The 26,188-nt window shown below is 50.7% G+C and overlaps 1 protein-coding gene across 2 annotated transcripts in view; it reads left to right on the top strand.

Annotated features, from left to right (window-relative positions):
* Positions 1–22,120, top strand: part of KATNAL1 (katanin catalytic subunit A1 like 1) — a 91,329-nt gene extending 69,209 nt beyond the window's left edge. Inside the window, exons 11-12 of one of the 2 annotated variants that reach the window (XR_012786853.1) lie at positions 1,868–4,945; positions 18,467–22,120. Coding sequence is in view for 1 of the 2 variants with exons in the window: in XM_075562812.1 (XP_075418927.1) it covers positions 1,868–2,066 (199 nt within the window). In the remaining variant the exon portion in view is untranslated. Of the gene's footprint in view, positions 1–1,867; positions 5,921–18,466 lie in introns of those variants that run through there. The other variant, XM_075562812.1, reaches the window with a different exon arrangement.
* The last annotated feature ends 4,068 nt before the right edge of the window (positions 22,121–26,188 follow it).

Below are 26,188 nucleotides of genomic sequence, written 5' to 3'. Positions count from 1 at the left end.
AGGCTGCAGGGGCTGATGCACCTAGGATTGGTAGGAACACTACAGGCTGTAAAAACAGATGAATCAAAGGACAGCAGGTCAAGCTCGTGACTGGAGAGGTAGGTGAATGAACCCAAGGTCAGATGGCAGGTCGATGGCTCCTGGGATTGACAGGCAATATGGCGGGCCTTTGGTGCAAGTCCAAGAATTGTAGATTGACAAGCCCAGGGCAGAATCCAGATCCAGCCAAAACCTAACAGACTTTCCCACAGCATCCTTATGTGGGAAGTAAACCACACCCTTTTCAACTGCATCACGGATGCGACCCGAGTAAGTGGGTTGCCTTACACCTAGCTAGTCTCACAACTGCTTGGCCACCCAGAGCAGCTCTCACCCTGGAGCTGAATGCGTCTTACTAGGTCACATCGTGGGACTGTCAAGCCACTGAGAATCTTGACCCTGCCACGTTAACACAAAACCCAATTATCACACCCCTCATAACTTACTTACACATTTTCCTTTCCCTTTCAATTTACTGAGATCGTTTTTAGCCAATTCACATCATTTAGTGCTAAGAAGAATATTTTTTCCTTTCAGTTCTTACCTAGCTCACTTTTTTTTTTAACCTTTTGGCACAGTGGTTAACCAATCAGCTGCTAACTGAAAGGTCAGCAGTTCGAACTCACCCAATGACTCCGAGGGGGAAAAAGCTTGCAGTCGACTCCCGCAAATATGACAGCCAGCAAGCCTTACGGAGACACTTCCACTCTGTCATGGAGGGTCACAACCTGACAGACTGACTTGCTGGCACACAGCAATGACGACAGCAAGCTTTTCTTTAAAGCTGGAACACTACTTCCCTGAGGTTTCCCTCTCGGAGTTTTCTATGTGTGTCTCTATTCAGGGACATACAGTAAGCTGGCAGTATTTCGACACTCTGATTATAAAGAATTAAAATACTTACTATTTTGGTTGGTTTGGTTTTGGTTGGGACACTAATTGAATTTCCCTTCTCTTCTGAATTATCATCATTTGCAGCGGATTAGAACAGAGCTGAAAATGGGATTGAGAGAAAGCAGGGTTTAACCCTCTCAACTAAAAAACTCACTGCCATCGAGTCAATGCGGATCCTTAGTGACCCTGTAGGACAGGCTAGACTGCCCCTGGGGGGTTCCGAGACTGTAACTGCCGACGGAGCAGAAAGCCGTGCAGCACGTAACCACTATGCCAAGAGCTCCACATAGTCCCTGGTCTAGGAGTTCCATGTCCACACCCCACGGAGCTGTTTACATTCCCAGCTCTTCCCTCACCCCTGGGGCTGGCAACAAACTGATGCGCTGTTCCGGATTCTCCTAGCATAAACCTGATGCGCATTTCAATGTTAGCTTCCCAAACATCTTGGCCCCCTTTCATGGGGTCCAGGGGCAGAAGAAAGAGCTCTAGTGGGTTACATGTTGGGCTGCTAACCATGAGGTCTGAGCTGCCCCAAGGGCAAAGATGAGGCTTTCTACTCCCATAAGGATTCTCAACCTTGGAAACCCGAAGAGGCAGCTCCACTCGACCCTGTAGGGTTGCTATGAGTCAGAATTGACTCGAGGGTAATGCGTTCTGAGAGGTGCAGAAAACCCAGCCCTGTGGCAGCCTGACCCAGCCTGCCAGGTCCACTAAGCCTACCTTTTGTGTTTACGTCCTTTGCATCCCGACTTAGACTCTGGAACTCTCAGGAAGTCTCTGGAAGATTCTAAGCAGCATCCTGAAAACAGATGCAGTGATCTTTGAGGGGTTCGCGGTGGGATGGATGCCTGTCCCAGCGTGGTTGCAGTCGAGAGTGTTGAAAGGCGTTGGCACCACCAGCCTGTATTGACCGGGGGCGGGCATGTGCTTTCAGGGACGCCTCGCTGATGGCCATGAGGCGGCGGATCAATGGGCTGACCCCCGAGGAGATCCGTGCGCTGTCCAAGGAGGAGCTGCAGATGCCGGTCACCACAGGGGACTTCGAGCTGGCCCTCAAGAAGATCGCCAAGTCCGTCTCAGCGGCCGATCTGGAGAAGTACGAGAAGTGGATGGTGGAATTTGGATCCGCCTGAACGTCTCGCCACCTTGCTCGTTTTCGTGTTCTGTTTATAAAATGTGAAGATGCGCTGCACTTTTTTTTTTCAAAATAGGTTTGGAATTTTTTATTGGACAGATTTTCACTTTAAGGGGGTGGGAAATTCAACCAATCTCAAAGGATATTAGATGTCACTGAGGAGAAGAACCCTGTGTCCCTGGCCACTACACACACTCATATCACTTGTTCACTCTCTCCCTCTCCGGCCAGGATAGCGGGGGGCAGAGAGAGTGCATCCGAGACTATCAAAATGGTACTCCACTCCTCACTCCCATCTGTTGCTGTTTGTCTTCTCCTCCTTCAAGTCTTTGTAACCTGAGGGACCAGCGTCAGTTTCACGCCAAACATGGATTTGCGTCGTACTCGTTATTTTGTCCGCAGAGTTTGGGTGAAATATTGAATCTGCTAGTGGAACACTGTAGGATTCAACTACCATGTACTGGAAGGAGCCCACTCGATGATTAGAGTTTTTAGTATCATCTCCCCACACTGTCACTGTCACTACCACCACCATCTCTGCTGTGAGCTGTTGAATTGTTTACATGACAGCTTTTGTTTCTCTCAGCCCCACTGCTGTTAGCATAGTCTAAATAAATACTTGGGCATGCCCTTGATGGACGCCGACCACAGAACTCCGTGTGTTTTCAGCTGGGGCGCTGAAGAAAAATCGCATTGTGCATGCTGAACATTAGCTACAGCCTTTGAGCTAGAGGCTTTATCAGCTACCCAGTAAGATTAGGATTGAAGTCCTGCGTGGGCACCCAGCTCAGCAGGGAGGAAGCAGAAGGAAGCAGCCTGGAAAAGGAAGAGCAGAGTTATCTATGGGACCACTCATAGCCTATCTTGGCGTTGGCCTTTTCAAATGACGTGTCTGATGTTGATTGGGTCACCTAGGCTTAAATAGTAGAGCCAAATTTTTATTTGACGATGTCCCCGATTCTCTATGTTGCAACCCACCGGCTGTGGCTGGTTTCGGACGACGTGTGATGCAGCTTGTTAGACACTGCAGAAAGCCTCTTAGCATCCTGCCTGAGGGAAACGTCTACATTTGCCCCCTCCCCCAACAACTCAAGTCAAATCCGCTGACTGTCCAGTGCTGTAAATCACCCCCCCCCCCCCCCCCCCCCGCCTCTCTTCTGAGCGTAGATGACAGAAGTTAAAACCCGAAGACACCCTGGGAGGATTTTAATTGGCTTAATGCATCTCAGAAATTGATATGGGAGAACTTTGCTTCGGCTCGTGAATTTATTTGTTTTTAACTGAAGAAAGCCCACAAAGAATACGCTGAGTTCACAAGCAGTTGCTGTCCAGCATCCAGGGAAGGCCTTTTTCTTTCCCCCACATGTCTCAGAGGCAGCCATGACAGCGTTCCGGGTTTTTATGATGAAAACTTGCCATCGGGTTCTCCTCAACCCGCTGGGCTGTTCGCTGTGGGTTTCCTGTCGGTTGGCTTGGGGGTGCTGGTAGGTGCCAGGTGCGGCAGGGGCTCCCAGGAGGGCCCCCGGCTCTGTTGCTCTGGGTGGTGGCTGCGCTGGGGACCTTACACTCCTCAGGACGCTGTTTGCGGCCTTTCACGGGCCACGGCACACTCACTCACGCACCCACGTGCGCGTTCTTGACGGCAGACGCCAGTGTGTGCACCAGGTGAGAAAGATGGGCTTCTTCGGTGCCTCAGGGAGCATGCGCACTTGAGATTTTGCAGACCTGGCCTCCTTTCGCTGGGGCTGCCTGGCCCCGCCCCCTCGCGTCAGTGGGTTGTGGCCCCGCCCCTCGCGTCAGTGGGTTGTGGCCCCGCCCCCTCACGTCAGAGGGTTGTGGCCCCGCCCCCTCACGTCAGAGGGTTGTGGCCCCGCCCCCTCAGTCTGTGGGTTGTGGTCCCTCCCCCTCGCGTCAGTGGGTTGTGGCCCCGCCCCTCGCGGTAGTGGGTTGTGGTCCCTCCCCGCGTCAGTGGGTTGTGTTTCCCGCCCCCTCGCGTCAGTGGGTTGTGGCCCCGCCCCCTCGCGTCAGAGGGTTGTGGCCCCGCCCCCTCGCGTCAGAGGGTTGTGGTCCCTCCCCCTCGCGTCAGTGGGTTGTGGCCCCGCCCCCTCGCGTCAGAGGGTTGGCGTCGCTGGCGCTCTGAAGGCCTGGGAAGTAGCCGTGGAAAGACCCCGTGTGGACGGGCCTGCTTTCCCCTCCGCCCCTCCTGATTGTCCCATAAACGAGAGCACGTGGCACTGCTCCAACCTCAGCCCTACAGACCTGGCCGGTTCCCTGAACCATCGGTGACTTTCCGAGCGCCGTGCTTCGTAGAGCACATGTGCTCCGAGTCCCTGCGGGGCGGACAGGAGTCCTGAGGTAATGGACCCGAGTAGAAAGCGAAGACACCTCCCTCGGACCGTGGCTTGTCGTCGTTTGCAGAATGGAAACGCCGCGAGCACACACGTGGAGGAGGCGCAGCGCGGACTCATGGCCTCGGGAAAGCCACCGGGACTGCCTGCCGTCCGTCCGGGGACAGGACGTTGGACGGCCAAGAGCGAGGCCGAGGCCACTGAGGCCAGACAAGGAGCAAATGCTTGGCGGTCCGTCACGCGTAGCCCGAGAGCGCCGTGCGGGAGAGGGCTCCCGAGACACCGGCCACCGCGCAGCCGGACGCACCGGCCCGGCCCGGGGAAGGCTCGGAACGACCTAGATTCATGCGCAGCCTTTCCTCCGTGGTCACTTTCCACCACGTGCTCCGTCCACAGCACCTAGAGATTCCAGAGTCTCCTCCTCTGGCTGTCATCACGGGAGCGGAGTCACCCTCGGCGCCCTGCGCTCAGTGACCGACCCCGAGGAACCGGCACAGCGCCCGGCCGCGCTCCTCGGCCCAGCTGCGCGGTGAGTGGACCCCGTGGGGCGGGGGCCCGAGGTGCTGCCGTTTGGGCGCGGTCTCCCCCCTGCAGGTGTGGGTTCCCCTCCCCCTGGGGCAAGGCAGAAAAGCGACTCGTTGTCCGGCTTCGTGCCCCTCTGTCTCCCGGCGCAGGCAAGGGCTCGGGCTCGCGGCTGACCCTTGTCCTGGTTGGCGGCGTGGCCGCTCCACGTTTGGCTCGGTGGTTGAGTGTTTGTTCCCCCTGCCCTGCCTCTTATGATACCCCCCCCCCACCGGAGGGTGTACCTGCTGTGCGAGACAGGGGACAGGGGACGTGACCTGGACCTGCACGAGGACAGAGGGGGCATTGCCCCTCTGACCTTCTTGGTGTCCTTTAGCGCTTTTGATTGATTTTTTTTTTTACACACAGTTAACTTGTAAAGCACACATTATTTATGTGCATCTAGGAGTCTGTCGCAAGAGAGAGAAGTAGGAATTACAGTTGGGGAGCACGTTACAGGCATGAAAATCCCCAACTGTTCTGGTCTCACTAGTTGTTTCTGCTGAAGATGTCTGCAGGAAAACCGAGCATTTGCTTAGTTAACATTTACTTAAGTTAGCCAAGGTCTTTGTGCTTATTTATTTTGTTTCTTAAGATATTTTCTTTTAATGTTGTTTTCTTTATGTGGAAACGTGAGTATTTAAAACATCAAATCCCTAAGAGATGCTTTTAAAAAAATTAAATATTCACCTGATTAAAAATCATTCTTTGAATTTAAATGAGGTATTTTGGCTCTAGACTAATCTTTAGTTTTAATGGTATTTCTGAATTTACAGGTGACTTGTTAATAAAAACAAGAAAAATATTAAGGTCATATGGTAAAAGTTATTGTTTTACTTTCTCATTTTTTGATGGACGGTCCTCTGTCTTGATGAGTATTTATACATTCACATACACACGTATGCATGTAAACCTGAATACACGTGGCTTCGTCGTTGTCACCAGTGTGTAGGTTTTTATACATTTGGAAATTTGGCACAACAAGTTGGAATGAACATAAAGACACCCCCTTAAAAGGGTCCCCATTTGCTATTGTGTACAGATCTGTAAAATACACTTTTATTTCTTTGCCTCAGAAGTGACAGACTGCTCTCTGGGAAATGGATTGATATGGCTTGTGTCCCCAGAGTCTGCCTCCGATCACCAGGCTGCTTCTTGGTGGGGAAGGAAGTAAAGGCACCGAGCAGCCCTTTCCCTCCCACTTTGTCCGGCGACCATTGACTGTCTGTTTTCAGTCCCGGGATTTGTCTTTAAAAGTCACTTCCCTTTCTTCCTCGAGCAAATCCATGTTGTCCTGAGTGAGTACCCAGCCCGCATCGGTATCATCAGCAGCCTCACTAGGGGCAGTTCCCAAACACCATACACACGCTAATGCCGTGCAACCTGCAGGGGTGGGGGCGATGGCACTGACGTGTTTTGTCTGCCATTGGCAGCTGCATTCTCATGGCTTCTCTGTCACTCTGAGTGGGACATTTTTGAGTTAACCATCTCTGACAGGTTTCCGCCTTACCCAGCCCCCAGTTTTCATAGGTTCACCGTATCTTCTCCTCATTCCCTACATTTACACCAAGGCAACCACGGGAAAGACCCTGGGCCCCGACTGTTCTCTGAGAACCCAAGAGCTCTGTAAAGACACACAGAGATGGGGCGACAGTGGCCGGGTGGCCCATGGTCAGCACTACCCTAGACAATGTTCCCGCAAGCTGCCCCAGGATCCAGTGGTCTGCAGGTGGGCAGTTAAAACCATTTTTCAGTGTTCACCTCCCAGTGTTTGGAACGTAAGCTGTATTGATTCACTGCCTTTTCCAGATCTCCCAAGCCAAGGAGTGTGTGTGTGTGTGTGTGTGTGTGTGTGTGTGTGTGTGTGTGTGCAGAGGCAGTGTCTTGATAACAACCCCAGTGTGTGCCGGATACCCGTGTGTTCTTTGCGGTCCACACTTGATCTACAGCCACTGGGGCGGCTGCCCCCGCCAGGGGGAGCAGCACACCCTCCCTGATAAGGAAGGGCCTCGCCCTGATTGGGAGTTCTTGCCCAATGACCCCCCATGAGGGCAGATGTTTTATGTTAGATGTTCCTTAAACTCAGACTTTCAAAGTGGGTGCAGGTAAAGTTGGTGCAGGTGGGAGAGAGTGGCTTCTCAATGAATCCAAACTGGTTTAATCAACACCCAAGTTCCAAGTTGTGTTGGTAGCACACCATCACAGAAGAATCTCCACGCACTGTCTCCCACACAATGGACCGCTGTGTCAGGAGAGCCTGCCCAGGTGACTGGGTTTCAACTCAGCATCTATCTTTTCAGAGCAGTGTACATTGGCAGGGAAATTGAGCAGAGTATTGAGTTCTTACCAACTGCCCGCTTCCAACATGCACACACACACATGCACGCACGCACACACAGGCACACACAGTTTCCCCAACAATCAGCATCTGTGTTCATCTGGTAGTTTTTTTTTAATTTTACAACCTCATATTGATAAAGTACCGATACAGCCAGAATGCTCCCTAGGAGTGAAGATGGCAAGACTGTGTCACACATACTTTGGGCATCTTCTTGAGTGAGGTCCATCCCCAGGAAAGGGCATCATGTTTGGTAAAGTGGGAGGCAGCGGAAGCGCGGCAGCCCTTCAACTTGTTAGATGGACATGGTGACCGCAATGATGGGTGTGCACATGGCGATGATGGACCAGCACCAGGTCGTGGTTCATGCTCTTGTACATAGAGGAGTTATAAGTCGGAACGGACCAGATGGGACTTTAACAGCAACTGATAAGTCATCACTGACTAAATCCCACAGGCTACATTCTGGCTCAGTTTTATGTGTGGTTCAGTCCTGTGGCCTTGGATGAAAATGTAATGTCATGTGTCCACATTACAGGACCACTAGAATTGTGTGGTATTGTCCCTAACAGTCATCCGCCCTCCCAACTAGTCCACCCTGCCCGTCCCTGCACCCCTAAACTGCTGAACCTCTGGCAACTACTTCGAGTTTTACTCGGTTTGCCTTCCCCAGAATATGATAGGAGGGTCGAGTCAAGAAATATTGCCATCAGGGATCTAGTGCACAATGCTCGGGTTTATTGGAACGTTTCTGTGATCGGCGGATGGCTGGCTGTAGATAAGCCCTCTCAGGAGCTCACACGTCTTAGTCTCAGTGGAGCACCTTCAAAGAAAAGGTCCAGACAGCAGTGGCTTCTGCTGGGCCAGCAAAAGTCAAGGCAGAGCGGGTGGGTCAGGAAGGTATGGCGACTCTTTCCTGTCTTGGTGATTCCCAATGGGGGCGGGGGGTGTGTCCCTGTGAGATTTTCTCAAAGGACACTGGGTAATCACAGGAGTCCATTATGTAGGAGTCTGAGGAACATTGAAAACTGGATTGGTGGGGAAAAGGGCCAGGAAGGTGGCCCTGAGGAATTTACCCCCATTGTGACCATGCACCTGCTCATTCTCCAAGGGAAATAAGGGCTGCCCTATGAGATTTCCTTGAGGAACTTTACTCCATCTTCCCTCCAGCTTGGATCCTGCCCCTCTCAGACTTCTTTTTGTTCCCCACATGAAGGGACGTTTGAGTTTCTCACAGATGCCCCAACCGTTGCTTTCACTTGGTGTCTACTCAAGAGCACTGAATTCCCCGAAAGGGAAAGGTTCTCAAACACCTCACTGACTCTTAGCGACCCAGTGGGACAGGGCAGAACTGCCATCGTGGGTTTCAGAAGCTGTAACTTTTTACAGAAGTAGGTAGCCTCAACTTTCTTCTGTGGAGTGACTGGTGGGTTCCAACTGCTGACCTTGTGGCTAGCTCAGTGTGGAACGGACTATGCTACCTGAAAAGACTGCTTAAGAAGTAGACAGACCTAGATTCCTGTTTCCCAAAGTGGGTAATACTGGCCCCAGAGGGCACGGGAACACTCCCCAGAGCTCGCTCACTCAACCTGCAGCCAGTTCTGACTTACAAGGACCCTGCAGGTAGGAACAGATAGAACTGCTCCCGTGGGTTCCCGAGACTGTAACTGCCAAGAGTTCAGAAAGTCTCACCTTTCTTCTGTAGATAGACCAGTGCTTTTAAACTGCTGGCCTTGCGGTTAGCAGCCCAGGAATTAACCCACCATACCATCAGGGTTCTGGAACATTCCAAACTCAAAACCAAACTGACTGACATCGAGTAGACGCCAACTCATAGTGATCCCATAGGACAGGGTAGAAATGCCCCTGTGGTGTCAGACTCATTCTCTGCAGGAGTAGACGGCCCTTTCTCCTTCTGAGTGACCGGCGGTTTCCAACGACTGAGCTTGCCCTTAGAAGCCCAACGTGTAACCCAAAAGCCACCAGGCATGCAAAGCCAGGTACCTGCCCTTTGCCCCCATGGTAGGCTCTAGTACGAACGTTTCTCGTGCCGACTCATTTTTTGCCCTGAAAAGGTAGCTGTAGGACAGTGCGTTTGCAAACATAATGATGAACAATAGGTCTAGAATAACAGCTTTGCATTTTGAAATTTTTGTTAATAAAAAGTTACTGTGGTTTTGTAGCACAGCCTTGTGACTGAACCGCCTCTAGTTTGGACCAGAGGTGCTCTGCTGGCACAGTGGTTGTGGCGCAGGCGACTCATTTCCAGATCAGCGCTTGGAAACCACCAGTTGCTCACTGGGAGAAAGGACTACTCCTGTGAAGAGTGATCATCTGGGAAACCTGCAGGGGCAGCTCTACCCTGTCCTCGAGGGTCGCATTGAGTCAGAATCAACTCCAGGGCAGATTGCTTTAAAAAAAAAATTTTTTTTTTAAGTTTGCATCATACAGTTTCCAGACTGGTTTCTTTCACTGAGCAATACGCATGCATGTGTTTCTTCCATGTCGGTTCATGGCTTGTTACCTCCTTTTCTGTGACCATGAATTCCATTCCATTGTGTGGATGCACTGCAGGCTTTTGTTTGCTTGTTTTAATGCATTCTCCCATTAAGGGACATCCTGGTGGTTTCCAACCTTGGGCAACTCTGAGTAAAGCTGCTGTCAACATTTGCGCGCAGGTGTTCGTGTGGTCGTAATGTTTCACTCCATTTTGGGTAAATGCCTAGACGTGCAACTGTTGGAATGGGTGGCGGACCTGTGTTTAGCTTTGTAAGAATCTACCAGTTGATCTGCTCAAGTGGCTGTGCCATCGTGCAATCCCACCAGCTGTTGGCCCACATCCGCCCCAGTAGGATGGCTGTCACTGCTTCCAATTTTAGCCATTCTCCGACATGTGTCTAAGGAAGACCAAAGAAGAATCGAAGGCCTCTCAATTGCGATTTGGTGAGGAATATTGAGTATTCAGAAGAAATTGTTAGAGGCAAGTACACCCAGAATGCTCCTTAGAAGCAGGCTGGGCTAGACTTTGTCCCACGTCCTTTGGACAGGTCAGCAGGAGGAACCCATCCCTGAAGAGGGACATCATGCTTGGTCAGGCAGAGGGGCAGCGAAAAAGAGGAAGGCCCTTGATGGACTGACACGGCGGCTGCAGCAATGGGCTCAAGCATAGGAGCAATTAGGAGGATGGCGCTGGATTGGCAGTGTCGCTGCCGACTCGATGGCACCTAACAACAACATGCCTGCCTCTAAGGTTCCTCTGAGTGGGCTCAGACCTCGAACCTCCCAGTTCTCCCAGCACATGAGCCACGTGCGCCATCCAGGGATTCCTACAAGAAGTGTGCTGTGCGTCTCCTAGGAGCAGCTGGTTGGTACTCTGGAGCCCCTGGATGGACTCCAGCGGCTGCTCCTTCAGTTTGCAACCGAGTGCTTCAGCACTGCACCACCAGGGCTCCTTGGGAGAAGCACAGCAGGGTTTTCTTGCCCCTCAGTGCTTGGTCTCGGAGCTTCGGTGTTGGCTCTTCTCTGCTGTGAGCGTCAGCCTTTATTCCTCTTCCGAGTTGCTGCCTCCAGACCCATGACTCCTCCCATTGAGTCAGCTGTTGGGCCTGCTGTTCTCGGGATCATTAGGAGCATAGCTCAGGAGTGGTGGACTGGTCTTTGGGCTCCTGTGCACTGGGACATTCTGTGGGCCCTGTGTGACCTTTCACCTCTCCCTTTGGCTCCCAGGACTGTGCTGGGTAGACCAAATGTGAAGTAGGTGCCTGCCAGGACATGGTCAAGGCATCTTGCAGTTATCTAATTATTCACAATCGGAAGACACGTAGAAATCGTTTAATCCCGTGGCCCGCCTCCGTTCCTTGGTATGAGGTCTGAGGGAAGGAGTGGGGAGGGACAACACTGGAGACACCTGTCTCTCTCCCTGCTGGCTGCTCTCCTGAGCATCTAGCCTTGTTACCTGGTGATGTGGCGTGATGAGTGGGCCTGGGGGCCTAGAGAAGCTAGCCACAGTGCAGGAAATGCGAGGGAACATGGTAGCATTGCCTGGCTCCTTCCCTCTCAGCCTCTGCTGATTCGGGACGGTGGAGGGAGGTGCATAAGGAAGGGCAACATGGGATCACGTTGATCTGGCGCTGGCCTGCACATTGCTGGTCAGTTGCACCTGGCCCAGATAGACATGTGGATTCATGTGAGGCTCCCTCTGGCCTTTGGTGTCAGCCATCGCTTCCACGACACCTGGAACACGATGACAGGGGCACGATGAGAGCTGCCTGTCCAGAGTGCCTCCCTTCCCCGCTCCCAGGAGATAAGGCCAACTCTGCTCGCCACTTTCCCCAGCATCTTTTCAGGATCTTCCACAAACGTTTTGGGAGGTTTGCTGGCATGCTAGGGTCAGTGAAAGAAATGAACCAGAAAGATCTGAAGAGGCCGTGACCAAGAGGACAGTCAGACCAGGAAATGGGACCGCTCAGATTATTTCTGACCTCGAAAAGAATCTTATTAGGTGCCATGGAGTCTGTGCCGGCACCCAGTGACAATATGCACAGCAGGTGGAACCCTGCCCGGGCCTGCCCGGTCCTCACACTGGCTCTTGGGCTTCTGTCCATCTCGCGGAGGGCCTTCATCTCTTTGCAGTGGCCCTCCGTGATGTCCTTCTCCAGGGGACTGGTCGCTCCTGACAACGAGTCAGGAGAGGAGGCAAAGCTGTCTCGCCACCCTTGCCTCTCAGGAGTACCCTGGCCTTACTTCTTCCAAGGCAGATCAGTCTCTCCTTTGAGTAGGCCATGTGGCCGTCTACATCTGCAAGTCACGCTCATCAACTCTTCTGCAGGGAAAACTTGAAAGAAAGAGAGCAAAGCATTCATTAGGGGCCTGTGAACACTGGAAGGGTACCCTGGTGGCGCCGTGGTTAGAGTGCTCAGCTGCTACTGCTCAGCTGTCTGGACAGTCTGAGCCCACCTGTCATTCTTTGGGAGAAAGAGGAGCAGTCTGCTCCCGTCAACATCGCAGCCTTGAAACTGGCCTGGGGTCCTGACACTGTCCTGTGAGTCGGAATGGACTTGCTGGCGGTGAGGAAAAGACCATGCACCATGCTCCCAATACGTCATCCATCGCTGCTCTTGACGGCGGACAGTAAGTATTCAATAGCATCATGGGATTGGAACTAAAGCGGACCTGTCCACTCTGTGCCAAATATTGTTTGTTGTTTTAGGAAATTCATATGTTGGCCCTTAAATGGATTTACTCTTGCTCTCCTTTGCCAGTAGAGACATCTGAGGCCCAGGATGTAGACGCATGGCTCCCAAGGTGAGGAGCCAGCCTGGAAGCTAGTCTAGTTCTCTTTAGGGTCAGATCCCATTCAAGGGCCATTGTCCAAGATGGCTCTCCTAAACAGCAGCCACATGCCCACGCCGTTGCACCCAGACATGCGGTGATTCATCGCTTTACCATCTTGCCCTTAATGCGCTTTTACCAAGAGACTTTCCGAGACCCCGCACTTCTGTTGCTAATACTGATGGAGAGGAAGTGGGGGCCAGGGGTGGAGGTCAGGATGAATACCGACAATGGCTGCCATTTGCTGGACGAGCATTCCAGGGTGTGCCGCCGATGGCAGGTCGAGGCCCCACTCACCAAGCCGATCACTGCATGAGTTCCCCCGGGTTTGGATCGCGACTCCGTGACTTCAGGGAGCTTTCAGATTCCACAGCTGCCCGGCTGACGGAGGCCCAGAGCGCACGCATGAGTGAATGGATGTTGTCATTGGTAACCTCAACAGCAGCCCCCGTGATGGGCCCTGGGCTGGGCCCCCATCCCCGAATCACTCACCCAGAGCCAGGTTCGGTGCAGGCTGCTCAAAATAGCTGTCAGTGCGTGCATCTCAAACCATTTTTCAGAAAAGCAACCAGCTAACCGTGGTGTGACTGCCGCCTTCCACCGCCTAGCTCACCCACTATATTTAGCGATTGCTTTATTATGATATAATTAGAGGTGGATGAATCAAGCTTTCTTTGGGGCGCATGAAAGGCCGCCGGCTATATTTTTTCAAACATCCTGAAATGTGTTTTGCGACATTTCTCACAGTTGTTTTTTTCTCTTCCTTTCTTTCCCCCCTTTATCAAGCACGTTTCCTCTCAGTCTGAAGCCCTTGTGTATTGTGAGGGAAATCTCACCCATATGTCTCAGGATTCATTTGCACTTAGCCCATCACAGTTGTTTCTTTTTAGGAGCCATTTGGTTTCCAAGAAGCCTTGGGAAGCTGCCTCGGGAATGGGACTAGAAAAGCCATTTCCCCAATCAAAACATTGCTTTTTCTCCCCACTCCCTACCCCACCCACCACCCACCCCATAATAAAACAACAAGAATGCAGCCTCTCCATTAGGTTTAGAGGGGAGTGTCCGCATTTCAAACCTAAACTGGTGCTGGGAGAAAGACAGGCTTTCTCCTCCCATAAAGGGTGACAGCCTGGGCAACCCATTTGGGGGGGGGGGCAGTTCTACCCTGTCCTACAGGGCCACCATGAGTTGGCATCAACCCCATGGCAGTGAGTTAGGTTTGGGGCCCTCCCACGTGGTGAAGCTACATGCCCGGGGGCTTCCAAAAACTTGTGAGAAAATGCCGTTGTCTTTTCAGTCCATTTCCCCATAAACCTTTGGAAGCCACCTTCCCAGTGACCCCTGTGGGGGCTGCGTGCTTTGACTGCCTGCTTGGATCGGGTCTCTCCAGGGTTCTACTTTGGGCCCTTCTGTCGCTTCTCGAGCAGCAGAAAATACTTGCGATTTCCTCCTGGGATAGGTTTCTGCCTCACACAGCTTCTGGCTTTTGCAGATTTACCTCCTGTTCTTACCGAGAAGGAGCGGGGTAAAGGTTGCACTGATAATCTAGAGGTCATTGGTTCAACCCCACCAGTTACTCCACAAGAGAAAGAGGAGGCTGCCTGCTCCCATAAAGAAATGCAGCTGCTATGAGCCTGAATCAACTCAATGGACTGCTGCTGCTGTTGAATTCATACCTCTATCCCTGGTGGTATAGTGGTTACATGTGCTGTTAACCACAAGGTCAGCAGTTCAAATCCACCAGCCCACCGCTAGAGAACCACAAGGCTTTCTACTTCCATAAAGCATTACAGTCTCAGAAATCTACAGGGGCAGTTCTGCCCTGTCTTATAGGGTCACTATGAGTTGTCATCGACTTGATGGCAGTGAGTGAGTTTGGTTTTCGGTTTTTAGTATTGCCATTTTCCTGGAAAAGTTCCATTATCTTTGTGCTAGTCTGGGTAACTAGAGAAACAAATTCATAAACCCTCATGTGTATAAGAAGGATATTTATATAAGGAGTAATTATACATTAAGAAAACATCGCAGCCCAGTCCAGATCAAGTCCATAAGTCCAATATTAGCCCCTATGTCCGATAATAATCTGTAAAGTCCTCTTCAGACTCATGAAACACATGCAGTGACACAATGCAGGAAGATCAGAGGCCAGTGGGTGGAGAGTCTTGTGGATCCAGTGGCAGTAGAAGCATCTCAGCCCTGGTGTGGGTCTCCATGCGGCTCCTCCAGGTTCAGGGCCCACCCACTACCATTAGCATAGATCCACGTTTCTTGTCAGTAGAGAGTCTCTCAGAGAGTGAGCGTGTGTCCCGCCTCCAGTGAGTTATTTATCTCCTTAGTACCTCCAAATGAGGTCATCAAGCTGCCACCTGATTGACAGGCTAGACTCCACCCCTTCCCTCTTAATCCTCTCAAATTGACAACAGGTTATGTAACTACCACAGTCTTAATTCCATTTTTCTACAAAGTTGTTGAAACCATGTATGTATGTGTGTATATACATGTACACGTGCTGCACATGCACACTTACACCTATATGCCCAGCCTAAGTCCAGGTATGGTCAGTCACTTCGTACACCTATGGAAGTTGGACACTGACTATGGAAAACCCCAGGAGACTTGATGCATTTGCATTCTGCGCTGGCAAAGACTATGAAAATTACCGCAGGCCGTGACAAAGAACAGACAAATCTACCCAGGAAGTGGTGCAGCCAGAGGGCTCCTTAGAGCTACAGCTGGGGAGACTGTCTCGCGTACTTTGGACATGTCAGGAGAGAGCAGTCCCTGGAGAAGGACATCAGAGTTATTAAGGGGGAGGGGCAGCAGGAAGAGGAAGCCCCTCGAGGAGCTGGAGGGACGCCGTGGCTGCAGCAGTGGACTCAAACCTAAGAACAATTGAGAGGCTGGCATACGACTGGGCGACGTTTCATTCTGTAGTACAGCGGGCCATACGGTTGCTATGAGACAGAACCAACTGGACGGCACCTGACAACATGTGAAAATACCCATTTAGGTTCTGGGAGGCTGACAACCAACATTTACCACTATTCACATGTACTGTCTAGCACGGCATTACTTTGTGCTGGATTACATGACCAGCCTCTTTTCATGTGACTGTTATTGTTCTTCAGAAACACTCTCTGCCCGGTATTTCTTGCACCAGGAGGGGGGCTGCTTGACAGCTGATCTTTGAGAATAACGTTGTGCAGTTTCACTTGAGCCAGTTGAGTGTATGAAGTGTTTGTGGGAAAGAATGCCATTGGGATGACGGTGAAGGAGAATCTGCTGAAAACGAATTGTCCTGAATGCCACAGACCAGGGCGGCTCCAATCCAATCTGAAATCTTCATTTTAAAAGTTAGACAATGTTTTAGTTGGTTCTAATTAGGGCACTATGTGCAATACATTCGGGGGTGGGGGGGCACAAAATGGAAAAACAGGGAACTTCATGGCATTTTTTGACGCCCCTTCATATTGGCTAATGACAAGAAATAACCTCTCTACCCACCCACTGCCATGGAGTCATTCAGACTTACAGCAACCCGGTAGAATGGAGTAAACCAGCGCGGTGGGTTTCTGAGGCCGTGAATCTTCATGGGTGCAGAATGCCTCCTCTTTCCTTCTCAGAGTGGCTGGTGGGTTCAAACTACTGACCTTACAATTAGCAGCTCAGTGTGTAACCTGCTTCGTCACTAAGTGCCCTTCAATAAGCCCCTTAGACCTTTTTTGTGTGTGTGTGTGGGGGGGGCATAGAAATATTGACCACTTTCATGGCCCCACTCTGGCTACACCATCATTCATGCCCCTTGGCTTGAATTATTAGCTATTTAAGACATGGATTTGTTGGATCATGACAGGCATGCTATTTTGCTAGAATTTTAAGTCTGGAGTAAGAAATCTCTTATACCTAGGAATCCAGCCCCTCTGCTCACTTCTTGTTCTCCTGCTTTTGTTTAAGCTAGACAGGAGAATCCTTGGCTGACTTGGGACAAGCTTAATGCCTCTTGTGAGCTTTTGTTTCTTCTTAGTCTCAGACTGAGGTGATGGAGACCTGAAGGCACCTTGGTTAAACGTGGGGGCTGCAAACCCACTGGCCACTGTGCAGGAGAAGATGGTGTGGCAGGCTGTTGCCATAGACATTCCAGGCCTGGAGACGCATGGGACAGTTCCACTGTGTCCTGCAGGGTCACTACGAAGTGGCATTGGCTCAATAGTGCCCACTAATAACATGCTATCATTAGGTTGCTACCCATTTCTTTTATTTTTAGGAAGTCAGTTGTCAGTGTGCACAGTGATTCTCCATCGTCCAATGTGGGACATGGACATAAATGCCAGCTCCTTAAGTCAGTACAGCTGACCTGTTCTTGCTCCTGGAGGAAGAATGTTGTTGTTCAGTGCTGTCCTGCACCATTCTCACACTAGTAAGGGTTGACATGGCGTCTGGAAGGATGGCTTAGCCATAGCACAAATCAGGCCAAATGCTTGGGGCTCATGCCGATCCTCTTTATCAAGTCAGCTCCTCAGCTCATTGCCATTGAGTCAGTGCCGACTCATAGCAACCCCGTGGGACAAGGGGGCACTGCTCCTGTGCTCTCCGAGACTGGCTCTTTACTGGAGTAGAAAGCCCTGTCTTTCTCCCTGGGAGCAGCTGGCCTGTCTTCCTCTTTTTCATCGACACTCTGCTTTACCAAGCAAGATGCTCGTTCAGGGACTTGTCCCTCCCGATAACATGACCAGCACAAGAGCATTCTTGCCACCGTCCCTTCTAAGGAGCATCTGAGCTGTCCTTCCTTCGACACACATTTATTTGGTGGTTCTGCTGGCAGTCCATCACATGTTCACTATTCCTTGCTAGTGCACACTCCGCAAACATCCATTCCTCAGTCTCCCTTACTCATTTTCCAGCTTTGGCATGCTTCTGAGGCCATGGAAGCGTTCGAGGATGGCCCAAGAATAGACGTTTTCGTTATTAAAGGGAGGGCCTCGTGGTAGGAGATTCAGATTGGAGCAAGGACTGAAGGACGTGCAGGTGGGTGGTGTGTCCAAGGGAAAGAATTCCTCTTGCTACATTCTCCCCAGTGCCTAGAGGAAAAGGAGCCCGGTGGTGTAATGGTTGCACGTTGGGCTGCAATCCCAAAGCTCAGTAGTTCGAGACCAGCTGCCCTGAAGGAAAAAGACAGGGCTTTCTACTCCCTTAAAGAGTTAGAGTCTCAGAAACTCACAGGGGTATTTCTTCCCTGTCCTGTAAGGTCGCTATGAGTCTGCATCGACTCGAAGGCAGCACGTTGAGTTGGTTAAATTAAGAGGGTGAACACGAGCCCCAAGCATTTGGCCTGATGTGCACTGTGGCTCAGTCATCATTCCTACCCTTTGGCTAGAATTATTCGCCAAAGAAAACACAAATACTAGTATTTATACCACAGAAATTGGCATATGGTACAAGTCAGGAGTTCCTCCCTACTTCCAGAGGCTGTTGGACAGCCAGTCCACCAGCAAGGCAGTGGTTAACAGTTCTCATTTTTGTGTTTTCTTTTGGTTTGCTGTTTCCCTGTCATCTCAGGATGCCTCGCCCTGTGCTGTGTCACTCCTTCTGGAGCAGGTCGACACAGGGCTGAGTAACATTCCCAACACTTGCTAGTCATGACGTACAGTGCACTTGACTTCCAGAGAGCCAGCATTGACTCAGAGAGAGAATGGAGCTTGGTGAGTGTGCCAGCATTGGGTGCGGTGCCCTCCACGAGGCTGTGCCTGATCCTGACAGTAGGGTGTTCCAGAAACTCAGGGCTGCCAGAAATAACATCTCACTGCTCTTTACCTTTGACAGATACTGTCTGCGCCCACACGGATTCCAGACTTTGCCAAAGGCGGAGACTTCAATTGTCCCTGTGGTTCTGAGCCCCTCACATTAGCATGGGTTGCCTGACGCTACCCGCACATACATGTTCTCACAGTTACTTACCTGCTTGCTGCAACTGAGGAGGGCTTGAAACACTTGCTGATGAAGATCAAGGATTGCAGCCTTTGGTGTTACAGAGACCAAAACCCTCAGAACTGGACCGATAGGTAACATCATGATAAACAGAGAAAGGGGTGGAGCTGTCAAGGATCCGTCCTACTTGGGCCCACAGTCAGTGCTCATGGAAGCAGCAGGCAAATAGATCAAAGGATGAGTGGCATTAGACGACTCTTAAGAATATTGGAAAGCAAGGGTGTTACTTTGAGGACTAACACCTGCTGGATCCAAGCCATGGCCTTTCCCATTGCATCCTAGGCAGGTCAAGGTTGGACAGAAAATAAGGAAGACTGAAAAAGAATCGATGCATCTGAATTGTGCAGGAGAAGATTATTGAAAGTGCCACTGTAGTAGCTATATAGTCTGTTGTCAACTTGAGACTTATGAGTGAAAGGGTGGGGTCTAGCCTGTCAACCATCGTATAACCAATGAGGCCTCTGTGTGGGCATGGCCTTCTGAGGATTCTGGGAACTCCTGTATTTCTTCTTGGAGGTGGGAGATTCTCTCTCTCTCTCTCTCTCTCCCTCCCCATCTCTTCCTATCCTCTCTTCTCTCGCTCTCTCTTCCCCTCCCCCCTCTCTCCACTCCCTGCAAGACATCTCTGTGGAGAAGACACATGAAGAGAGGCTGATGGAGCCAGACCTCTGGAGTTGTAGAAGCCACGTGGAGACCCCTGCAAGCACTGAATTGCTTACAGCGCCACTGGATCCACAAGACTTCCCACCCACTGGCCTGTGATCTTCCTGAATTTGACTTTATAGATTGGTATTGGACATATGGCCTAATATCGGACTTATGGACTTGATCTGGGCTGTTTTCTCAATATTCAACTGCTCTTGTATATAAAGCTCTTTCTTATACACATAGAAGCGTCCATGAATTTGTTTCTCTAGTCCAGTGGTTCTCCACCTTTCTAATTCCACGACCCTTTAATACAGTTCCTCACATTGTGGTGACCCCCCCAACCATAAAATTATTTTTGTTGCTACTTCATAACTGTAATTTTGTTACTGCTATGAATCAGGTGACCCCTGTAAAAGGGTCACTCAACTGCCAAAGGGGTTGCAAACCACAGGTGAGAACCACTGCTCTAGTCTACCCGGACTAACATATACCATGATTGCTAAAAGGACTAACTGATATGTCTTGGAAGAAGTACAGCCAAAGTGCTCGTTAGAGACAAGACTTTACCCAATTTCCTCTGGACGTATTGTCAGGAGAGACTAATCCCTGGAGAAGTACAGCTTGTTTGGTGAAGTGGAGGGTCGGTGGAAAAGAGGAAGGCCCTCACAGAGATGGATTGACGCAACGGCTGCAACCATGGGTTCCGGCACAGGATCAGCTGAGAGGATGGTGCAGGACCCAGCAGTGTTTCCTTCTGCATAAGGTTGCTATGGGTCAGAACCAGCTGGAAGGCACCTAACAAACAAGCAAACAAAATTTGTAAGGTTTAACTTGACTGCCATTCTCATCAAAGATGAAGGGAGACCCAAGGGACACCTTGTTTATGGTCTGTCCTGAACCGCTAAGTGTTAGGTTGGCGGTGGCACCCCGTTCGAACCACCTCTGAGGACCAGGATTCTCCCTACTTTCAATAGAAACACAAAAGTAAGCATAGCTCACGGACATCCAGTCAGTTCTAACTCGGCGATGTTTAGGACAGAGTCGAACTGCCCCAGTGGGTTTCCGAGGCTGTAACTCTTCATAGGCACAGAAAACCTCGTTTTCTCCCTCAGAGCACCTGTTAGTTTTGAACTGCTGACCTTGGGGTAACAGCCCAACACATCATAACCACTAGGTCACCAGAGCCTTCCCTGGTTGCAGCTAGAACATGCCTGCTGGGAAGAGTCACCTTGAGCTTTGTGTATGTTGATTTTATAGGCGCTCAGTCTTTTGCTAAGAACCTTGGTGGTGTGGTGGTTACATGCTGGGCACACACAAGGTCAGCATTTCAAAGCCCCAGCCAGCTCTGTGGGAGAACGACCAGGCTTTCTGCTCCCATAAAGGGTTCCAGTCTTGGAAACCCACAAGGGCAGGCATACCCTGTCTTACAGGGTCGCCATGTTTTTGCTTTCCTCCGGGGGCTCGCTTTGCTGTGCCTAGATGAGGGGACTGCTCTAGCCCTCAGGGCCCTTCTTAGAGCCACATCCCCCGCCCCCCCTTCTGTTCTTCCTGAGCCTCACGCTGTCCTGTCGTGCATCTTGTGCATCTTGGCATTGCCTGTGTAGGGTGGAACTTGTTCCACTGGTGGGCCCAGCTTACTTTGCAAATCAAAAGGCACTTTCTAATTTGCAGTCGTATATTAAATTCACACGTTCCAGATTGAAATTCGCACAATCTACTTTGCATTACTCACACTTAATAGTAATGTCTTTTGGCGATTGCCCTCAGGCTGTATAAGAATATAAAATAGGTTTGAGTTGCTGCTTTTGACGCAGTTCACAGATTGTACATCTAATTAGTTCACTGGGCTCCCCCCTCCCCCTCCCCGTTCTGAAACGAGAGGGGCGTCAGAAAGTTCATAGACAAATTGAATTAAAAGATAATGGAGCTTTTTCCATGGGCCCTTTGAAGTCTCCTCCTACTCCCCCGGCCCCTCATCCTATTGCTCTCTGAACAAAGACTGAGAGGTAGAAGTTCATCTTACCTGAATGTTCCTGTCAGTTCACTTGGAAAATTCATCTCTTTTTGGCCCTAATTTATTGCAAATTGCTGTGCATCATTCATAGATATTGTATCCACCCGTGAAATGAGGGGGAAACGATAACCAGGATAGGAGAAACCTTAAGAATAATTTATTTCAGAGCCCTTCCCAGTCATTTAACCCTGAGGTTCTCGGGCCGAACTGGAGGCTCCATCTGCTCTACAGGAAACTTGTTGTTGGGTGCCATCGAGCTGGTTCCGAGCTGTAGAGACCCGTGCACAACAGAACCAAACCCTGCCTGGCCTTGCATCTTCCTCACAGTCGCTGCCGTGTTTGAGCCCGTTGCTGCAGCCATGGTGTGAGTCCATCTCATTAAGGCACTTTACCAAGCATATGTCCATCTCCAAGGACTGGTCTCTCCTGACACATGTCCAAAATACGGAAGACGAAGCCTTGCCATCTCTGCCTCTAGGAAGCGCTCTGGATGTACTTTTTCCAACACAGGTTTGTCCTTTTAGCAGTATTTTAAATATTCCTTAGGAAAATTTAAATAATAAGAATAAGTTTGTTATTTAGGTGAACGGCTAACCCCCCCCACCCCCCACCCCCAAGAAAAACAGTGACCACAAGCACAGTCTGACCAGAGGAGATGACTTCTCTTATTAGGGAAATGTGGGAGATGTTGAAGGTCACATGACCTGGCCTCAGGCATGTGATGCAGATTTATTGCAGATATAAAAAACTGTCCTGGGGCAAAAAGAAGAGATGATTGATACCAAGGGTGCCAGTAGAAAGAACATGTTTTGGAAATGATGATGGCAACATATGTATAAATGTGCTTGATACAATTGATGTATGGATTGTTATAAGAGCTGTAAAATGAATAAAGTAAAATTTTAAAATGTCCTCACCCATCAGAAAGGGGCCCTAGGGACTCTGGGTGATAGACCACAGTTCCTTTTCTCCAAATCGAAATCTGTATGTCCATACATACATGAGGACTCAAGGGATGGCCATGATGACTGTTCCCTGCCAGCCATCATCTCCTGAGGGAGGCAGGTGTCATGACATCTTTGAATTGTTGTACAGTTCTGCTGTCTAGGACATCGTTGTCTAGGGCATGACCATTATCCCCAGATGGATTGGAGTACATTTGTCAAGCCATCTGCCAACCCCGGGACATGCATGTGTGTCTTGTGGAGGGCCATAATTTTCTTGTTAAGAGGGAGGTAAAGTGAGGAGACTGAGATGCAGTGGGTTGCAGTAACAGAGTGTGTGATAGGTAGCTTTATTGTGCCAACCTGGCCAATAAACACATGTGGGATTAATAAGGTTGCAAGGTAATTGAAGGGCTAAGAGATCAGTGACTCGGTGAGCCTCACCTTTCTGTCTATTGTTCTGTGATGATTGGACCAATGTGTGGGTGTCTTAGCTGGTTCTCTGCCTCAACTTGTGAGCTACACTACCTGTGGGACACCCAGCCCATGGACTGTGTCGCTGTAGTTTGAGGATCCTTCAAGACCTGCTTCACCACACTGCTGGTGTATACATCACTTGACCTGGGGACTGTCAGACCCTGTCATCTCGCTGACTGTTGGTGACCTGCCCTGCTGTTTGCTGCCTGTGGCCAGATTACTTGAGTTGCTCTACAGAAGACTCAGCTGTCAGCTTCCTTGACTTGCACCCAGCAACCCTCATGAGTCGAAGGACTGCAGTGTATTAGCTGTCTCATGGAAGTGAGTTGCACTGAGCCATTTGTACTGCTCTGTGGACTAATTAGCTGTTTCTTTTGTTCTATCTACTTATCTAAAATTCTCAGTGTCCTGGTCTTGTTTCTCCAGAGAACCCTGTCTAACACAGAGGGTTAGTTCTTGCTCACATTTCTGTCCACACTGGCTGTGGCCCTGCTTTCAGCACCCTTCCATTAGTGGATCCGTGATGAAGGAGCAGCCATATTCTCAAGACATTGGGAGAAGAACAGGAAGGGACCATGGGGTCGTGTCTCCTAGGGTGACCCTAACAACAACAACAACACCATCACCCCAAGAAGTGCTTTTAAAGAACAAAACTTCTTTAGATTTTGGAAGCTTTTAAGTCCCAATTCAGAGCAACAATGAGACTGAGCTCTCTGTCCACCTAGGGGATGAGCTTCCTTGCTTGTGACCCCAGCTGATTCCTGAGGGCTTGGGGGACAGTTCCTCTCCCAGCTCCTAGTGGCTGCTGGTAGCAACGCTTAGTGTTCCTTCACTTTGGGACACATTCTTACATGGGGTTCTCCCTCGTCTGAAACGCTTGTTTTCCCTTTCAAAACACGTCACTTGGGGGAGAGTAAGATTAGGGCCATCCCAGCCCATTACACTGGTAGATGATTTAACTGATATCTTCAAAGAACCCCTCCCCCCACACACATACGCACTAAACAAGGTTGTCTTCACAGGGATAGGCGCTAACACTTCAATCTATCTTACTGGGAGGACAGAATTCAATCCATAACACTTAGTCAACGTTCATGCACAGAACCATACGTAGGTGTTCGCCTCTGACTTTCTCCTCCGAGAGAAATGGTTATCTTCTAGATGAATCCCGGTGGTGCATTTTCTGAAGCATGGGACTGTAACATACCAGCTGTTCCTCAGGAGAAAGACAGACAGTTGGCTCCCATCAAGAGAACAAGGCTGGAACCCCCAGGGGACACTCTACTCTGGCCTATAGGGTCTCTCTGAGTCAGATTCAACTTGAAGGCCGTCGGTTGGATTGGGGACCCCAGGGTAGTCATCCCTTCCACATTCCTTTTGAACCAAAGGAGACGCGGCAGACACCAGTTCCACTCATGTTCCATCGGCCCAAAGAAGCCATGTGGACAGAGCCTTTGCCATTGGGCAGGAGAGGCCACGCTTCCCTCTAGGAGTCACGTGGCGGTGGGTGGAGAGGAACAAGAGCATCACCTCCATCCCTGACGCTGTACCACGTGCACGGTCACATGCCACTCTGGTGCGCTATGGTTTTCCATCAGCCATTTTCACTCCTTCCTGTTTGGAAATTTCCAATGAGGAACCCATGGCCATGAGGAGGCATCGCCCAACCAGCTGGTTTACTGGTGGGAAAACTGAAGCCTCCTGAGGCGATTCATGCAAGCACCCACCCCACCCACCCCCACCCCACAAGATTTCCCTGCCAGACTCGCCTCACTTGATCCTCCTGTGAGAAAATTCCGAACTGCTGTTTGGCTAAAGGCAAAAGAAACCCCCCATCTGGAAAATGGAGACACACAACCTCCCTCAGGGGCCAGTCTTGGCTTAAAAATGACCTTTGTTTTATATCCGGTTTCTTCCCAGACACTTTGGTCCCCAGTGTTGTTGGGTACCACTGGGTTGGTCCCAACCCATCCAGGGAGGGGTCTTGATGATGGAGAAGACTGTCCAGCCCATACCGGGTTTCCTAGGCTGGAATCTCCACGGGAGCAGATAGCCAGGTCTCTCTCCCATGGAGGGGCTGGGTAGGTTTGAACTGTCAACCTCTTGGTTAGCATCCAAGTGTCTAACCAATACACCATCGGCGGTTCCTAACATCGGGCTTGAGGAAATTGATTTAACTTCGGCGTGCAGCGTCCATGGAGCAGCAGGAGTCGTTTGGTGCCGCAATACGCCCCAGTTCCTGCCAAGGCAAATTGCCAGTGTGTTTTATAAAGAGCTCATACCCTGTGCGTCTTTGATCTAAAATCTAACCTCCCCGTGGGGAGTGGTGGGTGTCGATCCAGCCTTGGCATGGGGAAACGGCACATGGATGACATGGGAAGTGCTGAATGGAGTGAGCTGATCTGCCATCACCACCCACCACTGTTGGTGTGCAGTGTGGATGACCTCCACCCTCCCCAGCCCCCCAGCCCTCACCCTGACTTTCCCAGGCTCCACTGCTGCCCCTCAGAGATAGCGAATTCCGCAGCCCTTGGTCGGTGGCTTTGGCGCCCCAGCCGGGAGGGCCTCCTGGTGGAAGGTGCAGTTGGGAAGATAGCAGGAAGAGGCAGAACAGGAGCGGCCTTTGCTGTGGGGGTAGAGAGAGGGGAGGCAAGGGCGAGCATTGCGTGAGAGGCGTAAAGATGGCATTCAGAAGGGAGGTGACCTAAACCTACCACCATTGGATTGATTCTGACTCATAGCGACCCTGTAGGACAGAGTAGAACTGCCCCATGGGGTTTCCAAAACTGATCTTCACCGAGGCAAACGGCTTCATCTTTCTCCCTCGGAGCAGCCAGTGGGTTTGAACCACCAACCTTAATTTTGATTAGCGGCCCTGAGTGCGTAACCAGTACCCTGCCGGGGCTTCCTTACCAACTATACCACACCCACTGCTGTCAAGCTGATTCCAGCTCACAGTGACCCTACCCAGGGAGTAGAGCTGCCCGTAGGGGTTCCCCAGCTGTCCACTTTAAGGAGGCACACTCTGCCGCACCTTTCTCACAGGATCCGGCTAGTGGATTCCACCAGCTGACCTTTCGATAAGCAGACAAGTGCTTAACTGTTGTGTCACCACCGCCCCTGGATGTGGCCCCTGAAGCCCTTTACTTACAGAGCAAAGTAAGAGGCAGACACCAGCTGGCGAATTCATTTATCTCAGTTAACGATCAACTTCGAGTTCTTAAATTTCTGACAGCTGTTACCAAAGTCATTTAAATATGGACTTGCATTTGTCAGCACCGCCCCAAGGTAAGGCATTTCTCGTGGCACTGCCAACGTGGTAGAAGCTCGGTGGCACATATCACTCATGCTGTAAGTCATCAGGGGCCCTGGTGACATTGTGGCTCAGTGCTTCGTTGCCCACCAAAAGGCCAGCAGTTCAAACCCAGCAGCAACTGCATTGGTAGAAAGATGATCCAGTCTGCCCTCGAAAAG

This window comes from Tenrec ecaudatus, chromosome 11, assembly GCF_050624435.1.
Source record: "Tenrec ecaudatus isolate mTenEca1 chromosome 11, mTenEca1.hap1, whole genome shotgun sequence".
Lineage (NCBI taxonomy): Eukaryota > Metazoa > Chordata > Mammalia > Afrosoricida > Tenrecidae > Tenrec > Tenrec ecaudatus.
Note: the sequence above shows the minus strand (reverse complement) of the source record. Positions and strands in the feature narration are given on the sequence as shown.